The sequence below is a fragment of the Ictidomys tridecemlineatus genome, chromosome 6 (assembly GCF_052094955.1).
Source record: "Ictidomys tridecemlineatus isolate mIctTri1 chromosome 6, mIctTri1.hap1, whole genome shotgun sequence".
NCBI classification, from domain to species: domain Eukaryota; kingdom Metazoa; phylum Chordata; class Mammalia; order Rodentia; family Sciuridae; genus Ictidomys; species Ictidomys tridecemlineatus.
In genome coordinates, this window is record NC_135482.1 from 155,336,402 (window position 1) to 155,349,817 (window position 13,416).

Consider the following 13,416-nt stretch of genomic DNA (forward strand, 5'->3'; position numbering starts at 1 on the left):
CTATAAAACTATGTTTAGGCATTCCCTAAGATGTCCTCATTTTAAAAGTGTCCTGTTTGTTATTAAGGAAAGCTACATTTTTATTAACCAGGACATTTTCAGAGAGAAGTAAATTGTTTTCTGAAAGAAGAGGCTGTTAGGCATTTATGGATTAGTAATTTCACAAAACTATAACTAGGAACCTACCAAATTTTCTGTTTAAGTGAAATTTGAATATCCTTAGGATCATTTATAATTGTGAACATTTCAAATTTAAATCCCATTTTCCTCCTATGAATTCCTATGTTGCTTTGTTCTTTGTACTGTTTTTTGAGAATTGCTAGAATATAAGTAGGTCTTCTATTGCTATGTTTTATTTGGATTATTTTTCCTTAATTTGTAGTGATTTTGGTTAAGTAGCATGGAATGAAAATTCCGTAATATCCGATAAACTTCCTCAATAAATGATTTAATTAGTAGAAAACATTTTTGAAGAAAAAAGTTATAAGAAATTCTTGGTTACCAAAGGTTAAAACATGGCAGAAATCACTCTTTCATAATTACACTTATGTCATCTCTTAATTACGGTTATGTCATATTACATAATTGTAATTGCTCTACACTTAACTATCTTTTCAGAGTTTACTATTGGCATTTGAAAATAGGAAGATCTAAAAACAGATAAGAAAAGAGCCAACTTTTTCACCTGTAACCTAATCTTTTATAATGAACATATCCATATTATAAATAAATAATGGAGAATGATATTGGCCAAATATATTGTTACATCATGTGCATGTATGAACAACAAATCCCACCATTGTATGTAATTATAATACATCGGTTAAAAAATGAGGAAAAAAATGACTTAATTGTTATGATTAATAATATCTGATGTGTATTTTACATATGTGGTTATATGTAGAAGTGTGGTTAGTGCAAATAGGATCATTAAATATTTATTGACTGAAAATGCTGCCTAATTTCTAATGAAATTAATGTAATCTAAAAGAAAATTCTTAATGATGTTATGGAAAGGATTTAGAAGTAATTACAAACTTCAAAGATTTATTATAAATATCTGCAAGTTACTTTATGGTTGGGTTTTAAATATTTAATAAGGAAATGAACATCTTTCAAAAAATAAAATTGCGATATACCTTTAAAATAGAAGTAAATGAGAAACAAGGTGAAATAAGGACTGACTAGTCTTTATTTCGCCTTCAAGAATTCATTCAAGTGTGGCATGGTTGCATACTTCTGTAATCCCAACTCCTCAGGAAGATTGCACGTTGAGCAATTGCACTTGGGCAATTTAGCAAGAAACTGCTCAATATAAAATTTTAAAAAAATGGGTTGGAATGTACAGTGGTAGAACACTAGGATTCTCAGGACCCTGGTTTTAATCCTAGTACTGCCAAATAAACAACAAAAAAACCAAACAGAAACCAAACTCTTTCAAGCCAGGTGTGGTAGCACACACTTGTAATGCCACCTACTAGGGACTGAGGCAGGAGAACCACAAGTTCCAGCCAGCCTGTGCAACTTAGTGAGACCTGTTTCAAATTAAAAAAATAATAATTTAAGTAAAAAAAAAAAAGAATGCATTTAATAATTCTTCCATTGAAGGCACGTTCAACAAGGATATATATTGCTATGAGCTCTTAGTAATGTAATTTGAAATATTAGAATTCTAGAAATGTTTATTTAATGATTTTTCTGGCTTTATCTTGCCCTTCTAGTAGGATTTAAAAGAGTATATATAAGGTTATGTAACCCAGCCAAACAACCTTGATGAACTTGTGTTTAGAAAAGCATTTGGACTATTTTTGCCTTTCAAGAATTGTTTTCTTTCTTTTCCTTTTAAAATAATGATTGAGTTCTCATTACAGTATTGATTAATATGCAAAACAGGGCAAATAATATATATATATTTCTAATTCTTTGATCTAGGATTTCTGATAGATAAAAACCTGTTGCATCTTAATCTTTATCAAATTGACACATGCATTCTTTTTTTTAAATTGGATTAAATTTAAAACCCCAATGAACCTCATTTTAATTTAATTATTTGACAGTTATCTCCAAATACCTTCACATTCTGAGGTACTGGGGGCTGGGAATGCAACATGATTGGGGGGAGGGGTGGGCAGGTGGACATAGCCCATAAAAGGGACATACTCCTGGAAAGCAAAACATCTTGTATTCTTCTTTGTGTGTTGAGAATGCCTTGTGCAGTATAGATTTTGAAGACTTCTATTATTTTTTTGGGGGGGGATTGCTTCCTCTTAGTTATACTTGATAATAGGATTCATTTTGACATAATTATAAAAGCATAGAATACAATTTGTTCTAATTTAGTCCCCAGTATTTCCCCTTCCCCTTCTCTCCTCCCTCCTTCTGGTTCCCTTCACTCTGCTCAACTGATGTTTCTGATATTTACTTATAATTTTTTTTAATTAGCATCTTAGAGATGTACATGATGGTGAGATTCATTGTGGTGCATTCATATATGTATATAGGAAAGTTAGGCCAGATTTATTCCATTGTCTTTTCCCATTTCATCCCTCCTTCCTTCCCTTCATTTCCCTTTGTCCACTCCACTAGTATTTCTTCTATTATTTTTATTTTAACACTTCCAGCCTGCTTATTTTGGATTAGCATCTGCATATTAGAAAAACATTCTACCTTTGACTTTTGGGGCTGGCTTATTTCACTTAGCATGATAGTCTTCAGTTCCATCCATTTACCACAGTTGCCATAGTCATTCTTCTTTATGACTGAGTAATACTCCAGAACACATACATACACATTTTTTAATCCATTCATCTGTTGAAGGGACTCTAGGGTTGGCTCCATAGCTAGGCTATAAACATTGATGTGGCTGTGTCAGTGTAGTATGCTGATTTTAAGTCCTTTGGATATCTCCTGAGAAGTGGGATAGCTGGGTCATATGTGATTCCATTCCTAGTTTTTTGAGAAATCTTCATACTGCTTTCCAGAATGGTTGCACCAATTTTCAGTCCCACCAACAATGTATGAATGTACCTTTTCCCCACATCTTTATCAACATTTATTGTTACTTGTATTCTTGATAATTGCCATTCTGTCTGGAGTGAATCTAATGTTTTAATTTGTATTTCTCTAATTGCTAGACTTGCTGAACATTTTTTCATATATTTGTGGATCATTTGTATTTCTTTTTTTGAGAAGTATCTGTTTAGTTGCTTCAACCATTTATTGATTAATTATTGATTGGGTTGTATTTTTGGTGTTAAGTGTTTTGAGTTCTTTGTGTCTCCTGGATATTAATGGCGTGTCTGAGAAGCAGAGGATAAATATTCTGTCCCATTCTTTTGGCTCTCTCCTCACATTTTTGATTGTTTCCTTTGCTGTAAAGAAGCTTTTTAATTTGATGCCATCTTATTTATTGACTTATTTTATTTCTTGCTCTTTAGGAGTCTTATTAAGGAAGTCAGTTCCTGAGCTGACATGTTGGAGTGTGGGGCCCATGTTTTCTTCTATCAGCTTCAGGGCTTCTCGTCTAATTCCTAGGTCTTTGATCCATTTTGAATTGAATTTTGTGTGAAGTAAGAGATAGCGGTTCAATTTCATTCTATATATGGATTTCCAATTTTCCTGGTATCATTTAAAGGCTGTCTTTTCTCTAATGTGTGTTTTTGGCACCTTTGTCTAGTATCATATAACCATACTTATGTGGGTTTGTCTCTGCGTCTTCTATTCTTTTCACATGTTTTCTAATGACAGATTCTCTATAAAAGAAAGTTGGTTATTCCTCTAGTTATTACTTTTTAAGTCCAGAGGATTTTTTCCTTAATATTTTTTTAGTTGTCAACAGACCTTTATTTTACTTATTTATATGTGGTGCTGAGAATCAAACCCAGTGCCTCATACATGCTAGGCAAATGGTCTCCCATTGAGCTACAACCCTCCAGAGGATTTGATTGCTTTTCTACATATAAGCTCTTAATAGTCTTATCTGGAAATGCTAAGAAGTGATGGACAGGAGAATCTGGGCTAAAAGAGAGGGCCCAATATAAAACTCCTAAAGTAAATACACTCTAAAGCTGTAAATGACCTCTTAATTCTTTGCTGACTTAATTTGATTCAAGCCTGTTTTGACAGTTTCATTAGTTTCTGCCAGCAACCCCCCAAAAAGAATGGGGTCAGGGGAGAAAGAATACTAGTATTTAAGATGAAGGGGAAAGAGTTCAGGGCATGAGTTGTATATTAAGGTTTGGATATCCTAGTTTTCTGTAGTGAGCTGATAGATGACCTTTTCATACCCTGGTGTTTGGCCCAGAAGTGCAGTGAAACTAATTTCATCTGTTTTCATTATCTAGCAAATGTTTATGTTTCACAAATTTAGAGACTAAAAAAATCAGTCCAAGATATAGTACAAAGGAAACTTTGTGGTGATGGAGTAGTTACCGGTTGTGGTAGGGTTTTATGAGTCTATACATGATAAAAATTCACATAGAACTGTATACACATATTGTACCAGTGTCTCAGTTTCTTGTTTTCATATTGAACTGTGTTTTGTAAGCTGTAACCTTTGAGGGAGACTGAGGTGAGGCTATATAGGTCCTCAGTTCTATGTTTGTAACTTCTGTGTCTATATATTCCATAAAAAGATCAACTCAAAATAATTTATTTGTTTTATATAGTATTTTGCACTACTGTCTTTTCTTCCAAAGCAAAAGTATAAATAAGCTATAGATGTGATATCTTGCTTTTTCTGATATAATCCAGCAGTATTCTTTTTACCACCATTAGCTTACTCTATAGTGATTGACTACTCACATTTGCCAGTGGGTGAATGGTTCCGAAACACAGTGCTTTCAGTGGAAAACTGCAAAAGCTTCCTGGCAAACTGGGATAAACTTGTTACCCTGTTTATGGAAGACATTAACTGGAGAGAGGCAGCCTATGGGCTGTTACTGATAAAGAGGCGGCTTAAATGTTTGTGATTTCATATGTTCCCTCCAAGACTCGTCCTAAAATCTATGTCTACTTAAGCTGCTAGGAATATTTCTTGAAGCTTGTCATCTACCTTTTTATACGTTTCTCAGCTTAAAAATGCCCTGAAATCTTTTAGGTTTTTTCATCTCATTGTGTGTTCCATGACTTTTAGTACTGCCATTTTTCCTCAGTCAGTATTATAATGGTGTTAGATATAACTTACATTAAGTAAAACTACTAACAGCTTTCTGAAATATGTAACCCTTTGATTTAAAAAACCAGTAAAACCAAGTTAGAATTATTATCATGAATTTATTTTTCTTATTGCTGGGATGAATAGTTTTCAAAATAACACCCTTAAAGCATGAATTTTCAGTAATAAGTATAAACTAATGTGAAATGTTTACTTTCTATTTCTTGTCCTCCGCACTGTACCTCTATTCTTGTTATCTTAGAATTCTTGTCTTATAGTCTCAGGTACTTAATGTATAGTGTGTTTCTAATTACCTGGATGACTAAAATTATCAAATGGTTATGGATAATTACTAACATGTCCTGCACAGCGAGTTACTAGACCCTCATGATGGAGGGAACATGAAGTAGTATAAAAAACTTGATTTACTTTGGTGTTTTGAATCATTTACTTTTCTGTATGATTTTAGAGAAGCTAAAGTTGGGAAAGAAAGAATGAGAGGTAGAAATGCATGCAGGAGAGAGAACTATAAAATTGTTTTGTAGGTCTAGGTGAGTAATTTTCTCTTTTCATTGGAAGGAATTAGTTTTTAATCTTTTGGGGAGCCATGGAAAATTGAATAAAATCTTTGAGCTCTATCGTGAGGAAGAAGTTACTATCCTTGTTTATATGTAGACTTGAGATTAAAAACTTCCAAAAAATGAAACATGGGTAGATGTGGTTACTTATTGAGTAAGAGAACCAAAATGATCTGTATATAACTTTACTATTGAGAGTGAACTTTAAAATGGGTTCTTGATCCTTTAGCAACCTCAAGAAATTGGCTGTGTAGATTTCTTTATTCCTACTAGATTAAATAATTAAGGGAATTAATTAGGGAATTAAAAGACTCATTTAAGTTCACATGCCTGATAAGCAGCTTGTCTCTTGAGAGTTAGCAGATATTGTGCTTATTGAATGTCTGCTATGTGTTAAGCCTTGTGCCACTGAGGGGGATAGAGATAATAAGCCTTGCCTAAGCTCAGGATTGAGTAGAGCAGTTAGATTTGTAACATTTAGTTTGAACCTAAATATATATATTTAGTCTTCATTTGGAGTTCTCTTTAACTCAGTCTTGTTGGTTTTTAGTGAATACAAAAGAAATATTTTATTAAGACTAAAATATCAATATGTACTAGTATCTGGATTTTAAACCATAACCTGATCATTTGACTGATTAGCATAGAAGTTGAGTATCATCCTAAAACATGATTTATAGGGAGTGGGGATGAATTCTAGGAAGAAAAATTTCAAGTTGAATTCCTTTATAACGTTGGAGTGGGAGAAAGCAATCAAGTGAAATTGTGATTCTTAAAATTGTTTTCTGGGTTTTTAATAATTTTCTTTCAAAAGGCAGAAGTTATTGACATAAATCTAAGGTATAATTTTGTGGTTTTGTTTTTAAGCATTTTTTTGAGATAACGGATGATCAATTTGACTTCCATACATACTGCATGAGAAAGATGACCCTGCGTGCTTATGTTGACCTTTTGAGATTAGAAGATATTCTCAGAAGACATGCCTTTTATTTCAAAGCTGCTAGATCAGCAATTGAAATATACTTGAAATTATATGATAATCCTCTAACCAATGAAAGCAAACAACAAGAAATAAATTCAGGTAACTGAAAAAGAACTTGCTTTAAAAAGATTTGAAAGGAGCATCAAATTTCAGAATGTCATAAATAAAGTACTTAGAAAAATGTATTGTCACATGTTTAAGGTATGATTAGTATACAATGTGTGTATGTGTGTGTATCTAATTATCTTATTCTTCCCAATATATTTGTATAATTGAAAGAACAGCTAATTAAGAAAAAAATGTATCGTCAAGTGGATGTAAGGACAATATTAGATAACTGATACATAAAGTGAGTGAGGGGCTGGGTTTATGGCTCAACGGTAGAGTGCTTGCCTAGCATGGGCGGGACCCGGGTTTGATTCTCAGCACCACATAAAAATAAAGACATTGCGTTGTATCCATCTACAAAAAAAAAAAAAGATTCTCTCTCTCTCTCTAAAAAAAAAAAAAAGTGAGTTGATACTCTGTAGCTGGTGCTTCTCAGTCACCCTAATAAAATGATTTGTAGTCTTTCTTATTTTTATCTTCAGCAAGATCAGTTTGGGAAAAATAGAAATATCTATGAGTTGTTTTCTTTAAAATTATAACTGAAAATAGATTTGAGCCACTTAGGGAAAAATACATATTCCTAAAATTTTTTGCACCTACTTTATTGAAAGAAAGAATGCCTGAGCAGGATACTTTGGTTTCATGCCTGTAATCCCAGCTACTTTGGAAGCTGAGGTAGGAGGATCACCAGTTCAATGCCAGTCTGGGTAACTTAGTGAGATCCTTTCTCCAAATAAAAAGTAAAAAGGGCTGGAAATACAGCTCAGTGGTAAAAGTGCATCTTGACTCTGTCCCTAGCACTACAAAGAAGAAAGGAATGAAGGTGCTAGTGAGAAGACTATCTGTACAACTTTTTATTCACTGGAATGTTAGTATCTAGGAATGTTTGAAAAATAACAATAGGGAAGCAAATTTCTAAGATTTCATTTCTATATTCATATAGCATTTAGAAATTTTTGTTCATTGACTATTTACAGAAAACCTTTCAACTAAAGAATTGAAGAAAATGCTTAGCAAGCAGAGAAGAGCTCAGAAAAAGGCTAAATTAGAAGAAGAGAGAAAACATGCAGAAAGGGAACGTCAACCAAAAAGTCAGAAGAAAAAAAGAGATGATGATGAAGAAGAAACTAGTGGTCTTAAGGAAGAACTTATACCTGAAAAATTAGAAAGGGTAAGATAAGCTTACTTTTATTTGGTAAAATTTATGCTGTTTGGTTCTGCTCTGGTCATAAACATAATTTATTTAAATCTATAAATCAGAAGCCATTATATAAAACTAATATTAAGTATTTAAAATTTGCCATTAATTTTTTTCAATTATAAAATGTTGTTATATTTGTCTCCTTACTTTAAGTATTTATAGTATATATAAGGAACTGTAAGTACTTGGTATATCATTTCCTAGTCTGTGGAATAATTTTAACTAGGCTTTTAAAAAAATCTTTATAAAGTTACCTTGGTTTTATAGTCATGGAAACAATATATCTTGTATCTGTTTTGAAAGTTATTTATTTATTTTTTAAAATCAATTTTAGTTTTTAAATACATGACAGTGATTCTGCATTACAATTTTTATTACACTTATAGAGCACAATTTTTTATATCTGTATATGAAATCTGTTTTGGAAGTTATTGACTACACACTCTGAGTTAATTTGTAGGTAATAGTTTTAAAATGTTTTCTTGCTTATTTGTGTGAAAAACACAGAATTATTTTAGATGTATATTAATATAAAATTTTAGGGGTCATTTGAATTGTATTGATGTTCTTAAATATAAAAATTTTTCTTTCTGCTTCTTAAAATAGGTAGAAAATCCATTAGAAGAAGCCATCAAGTTCCTTATACCTCTTAAGAATCTTGTTGCTGATAACATTGACACTCATCTATTAGCATTTGAAATATATTTTAGAAAAGGTAATAAATAAGGGGTTTTTTTGTTTGTTTTATTTTGCTGTGCTAGTGATCAAACTTAGGGCCTTCCACATTCTACCACTGAGCCACACCCCTAGTCTTGAGTTCAATTTTTTAATCCTTAATTATATTGGTGACTATTCAGTTTAATCTTTGTTATATCTATTTTTGTTTAGGAGTTCCATTTTGGTCTTCTCCAAAGGCTGTTTATCTCCTTTTCCTTTGCTATTCAAAAATTTCTGGGGCCAGGTGCAGTGGTACACACCTATAATCCCACTGGCTCCAAAGACTGAGACAAGAAGGCTGAGACAAGAGGATTGCAAGGCCAGCCTCAGCAACTTATTGAGGTCCTAGGCAACTTAGTGAGACCCTGTTTCAACATGAAAAACAAAAGGGCTCGGGATATAGCTCCATGGTAAAGCACACCAGGATTAAATCCCCAGTATCGAAACAAAATAAAATAAAAACTTGCTGGATAATATATATTAGAACATAATAATCAAATCCAAACAAGAAGAGTTTGAATAATAATGCAGATTATTTACCTGAAGCAGTTTTTCATGATTTTTCAAGCTTTCCTTTGGAGTATTTGATAACCCAAATCAACTTTGAATTTTGCTTTCAAATGTTATAATAACATTTTGTTATTGAGTTTAAGTAATGTTAAAGTGAAGAAAAAGACAAATATTGATGCTATTTTTGTTTTCCTGATACAGGAAAGTTTCTGTTAATGCTGCAGTCTGTCAAACGAGCTTTTGCCATCAACAGTAATAACCCTTGGTTACATGAATGTCTAATTAAGTTTTCTAAATCTGGTAAGTTTAAAAAAGTAATGTTCATTGAGAAACAAATATAGCCTGTCTTCCATTTATCTGGATATTAAAGAAACTTGAAATAATGTAAAAACAATAAAGAGGTAATGCTTATCATATTAAATGAAGATATCTATAAATTAAACATGTTAGTTGAAAAAACGCTAGAAATTAATGTGTTTTTTGAAATATGTTTTTAAGTTGTAGATGGACACAATATCTTTATTTTTATTTATTTATTTTTATGTGGTGCTGAGGATCGAACTCAGGGCCTCACATGTGTGAGGCAGGTGCTCTACCACTGAGCTACAACCCTAGCCCTAGAAATTAATGTTTTTGAGGCCAGAATGTATTTATTTATATTCCAAAGGAGTGATATGTTGACTTGTGACTTTACTTTATAAAATATATAAAACTTAATACTAAATACAAAGGTTTTATAACTGATTTTTTTAAAAGCACAGATGAAAAACAAAAAAATCAAATGTTTTTGTTTTTGTAGTGTCTGATCATAGTAATCTTCCAGACATTGTGAGCAAGGTTTTATCTCAAGAAATGCAGAAAATATTTGTCAACAAGGATTTAGAAAATTTTAATGAGGATTTTCTCAAACATAACACTACCTCTCTTCAGCATCTGCTTTCAGGTTTGTATTCAGAAACTGTCATGGTTAACACGTTTATGGAAAAAAGAATGTGGTAAAAAACAAACATTTGGTAAGATATCTAACCTCACTGATTATCAGAAAACAAAGAAATGAACACAATACCATTGTGTCTTTCAGAGTAGTAGAAATTTTTTTTTGTTAAAAAGGAGAATATGGTGAGGATGTGGCCAGTGAAACACTCTTAAAATTTTGCTGTTTTGTGTGTAAATTGGCCCAGCCACTTAGTAATTTGTTATTGTTATCAAGAGCTGCACATTACTTGTGACTTTACACATACACACACACACACATACACACACACACACATAGTTATACATGGATACAATATCCTTATTTTGTTTATTTTTTTGTGGTGCTGAGGATTGAACCCAGTGCCTCACATGTGCAAGGCAGGCTTTCTGCCACTGAGTCTCAACCCTAGCCCTACTTGTGACTTTTGATTTAGTAGTCACACTTTTGTAAATAACTTTAGAAAATCAAAGCAAGAAAGAGCTTTTTAAGTACAAGATAGCTATGAAACACTGTTTGTAAGTATGGGGAAAAGAAGAATGGGAACAAATGTCGTGAATGTCCTGTAATAGGGGAAAAAGTGATAGTTTGGTAGAAAGCAAAATACTGCATTTTCCTAGAACATCATTTTAAGTAATGTTTATTCAAAGGGTTTGTAGTAACAGTGGTATGAGCTTTTATAATGTGTATGCAGAATTGAACATACAATCTCAATTATGTACAAATATGTTTGACAAAAAAACTGAAAGGAAGTACATAAGAAAGTTTTAATGTTACCATTGTGTATTATGATTATAGTAATTTATTTTTTATCTTGAGGATTTATTTATGTCCTGTTATGGGAAGGATTTTAGGCTACATTCACAAGATGACAATATGTCGTAACATAATTATGCAACAAACCATATAGTTAAATATTTTAACTTAAGCTTTTTTGATAAAGAGAAGCTTCTTATTTCTGATATCTGTGAAAAGACAAATTCTTGAAAATTTTTATTTCTTTGTAATAAGAGCAGAGGAGAATTTCTCTTCAAGAAAAGATGTATAATGGATATTAGCATTTCTTTTTTGTTGTTTTGTTTTTTATTATTAGTTGTTCAAAACATTACATAGCTCTTGACATATCATATTTCATACATTTGATTCAAGTGGGTTATGAACTCCCATTTTTACCCCGTATACAGATTGCAGAATCACATCGGTTACACATCCGTTTTTACATTCTGCCATACTAGTGTCTATTGTATTCTGCTGCCTTTCCTATCCTCTACTATCCCCCCTCCCCTCCCCTCCCCTCCCTTCCCATCTTCTCTCTCTATCCCATCTACTATAATTCATTTCTCTCCCTTGTTTTTTTTTTCCCCTTTCCCCACACTTCCTCTTATATGTAATTTTGTATAACAATGAGGGTCTCCTTCCATTTCCATGCAATTTCCCTTCTCTCTCCCTTTCCCTCCCACCTCTCGTCCCTGTTTAATGTTAACCTTCTTCTCATGCTCTTCCTCCCTATTCTGTTCTTAGTTGCTGTCCTTATATCAAAGAAGACATTTGGCATTTGTTTTTTAGGGATTGGCTAGCTTCACTTTAGCATAATCTGCTCTAGTGCCATCCATTTCCCTGCAAATTCCATGATTTTGTCATTTTTTGGTGCAGAGTAATACTCCATTGTGTATAAATGCCACATTTTTTTTTTATCCATTCATCTATTGAAGGGCATCTAGGTTGGTTCCACAGTCTAGCTATTGTGAATTATGCTGCTATGAACATCGATATTAGCATTTCTTTTTAGATTGTGGGAAATACTTTTCTAAACACTTTATGAAATTCTAAGGAAGAGAAAAATTTCACCATATAAAAGTAAAACATCATAAAGAAAGAAAAAAGACCAGTTGAGAAAAAAATAGATATGTAACAGACAAAAAGGAAAGGAAAAAACCCCTCTAATATACAAAGAACTGTTATAAATCAACAATAATATAAAATTAATAATTCAATAGAAAAATGAATATAGAAAGTATATCATGTAATTTACAGGAGAAATATAAATTGGATTTTATTTATAAATAGTTATTAAAAATTATTTTATTAATGGGTATGCAAACATTTTCCCCCTTTCCCCAACCAGACTCCTCTATATGACAATAAATTTTTCCTTAGATGTTTTAGTTTGGGGTATCATCTTCTTATGTTTTTGGCTGAAAGGGTGATTGATACCACAGAATACTTTTTTTTAAATTTACATTTTGAATAACAATCTCTAAAGGAGAGGAAGTTAGTAAACCAGTGTTGTTCTGGTAAAATTTTTATTTCTTTGTAATAAGAGCAGAGGAAATTTGAAGGAAAAAAATTCTGATTCATTGTGTTTTGTCATCAGTACTCTCATTGTATTCCCAGGCTTTCAATGGGATGTCACTGAAGGTTTTAAAGAGGTGTCACAATTTGAACTGCTGGGGAGTCAGTTTCAGCCCCCACTTGGTTAACAATTGAAACCATGTTTGAAGTTGCTGGTCAGTATAAGTCAGATTGAAATATAAGCCTTATTAGCGTTTACTCATCTTGAAATGTCATGGAATTTCAGGTGCTAAAATGATGTATTTTCTGGACAAGTCAAGGCAAGAGAAAGCAATTACTATAGCCACTAGACTGGATGAAACTATAAAAGATAAAAATGTAAAGGTAAGAATTTTCATTGACTGATTTATTGTTGCTGAATTATCTAACAAAATGTGTCTTTACAATGTAAATTCTTAAGTAGGTTTTTTGAGTTATGTCTTGATATAAATCTCAACTTCACTAATTATTAGCTGTGTGACTTTATGTAAGTTATCTTTTTAGCTTTCTTTTCTTTATTTTGAAGTTAAAAATGAAAGTAGACTTCTACCTGTCTCAGAGTCAGTATAAGAGTTAACTGGTATAACAAAGCATGAAGGTACTTAGTGCTTGAAATACAGTAAGCACTCATTAAATGTACATTATTATTTTCAGTTATCACAGTTTTAGTTTTTTTTTTAAGTATTAGATTTTATTGCCTTTTTTAAGGCCTTGAAGAGTTGGTTTTAAAAATTCTTTTTTTGAGGGGATTACTTACTGTAGGATGTAAGAAATTATTACTTACTGTAGAAAATAAGAAGTTATTTTAGAGTGAGACCTTGTCTTTCTCTTGGTTTAATTAATAAATTGCATCTTTTGATT

At 32.0% G+C, this 13,416-nt stretch overlaps 1 protein-coding gene across 6 annotated transcripts in view; it reads left to right on the plus strand.

The window, feature by feature from the left end:
* Nucleotides 1-13,416, plus strand: part of Naa16 (N-alpha-acetyltransferase 16, NatA auxiliary subunit) — a 57,698-nt gene that overhangs the window by 42,883 nt on the left and 1,399 nt on the right. For 4 of the 6 annotated variants that reach the window (XM_005336780.5, XM_078015832.1, XM_078015834.1 and 1 more), the window contains 6 exons: nucleotides 6,601-6,814; nucleotides 7,801-7,994; nucleotides 8,631-8,739; nucleotides 9,453-9,551; nucleotides 10,051-10,194; nucleotides 12,803-12,900. In XM_005336780.5, coding sequence (XP_005336837.1) covers nucleotides 6,601-6,814; nucleotides 7,801-7,994; nucleotides 8,631-8,739; nucleotides 9,453-9,551; nucleotides 10,051-10,194; nucleotides 12,803-12,900 — 858 coding nt within the window. The other 2 variants (XM_078015835.1, XR_002485267.3) reach the window with 2 other exon arrangements.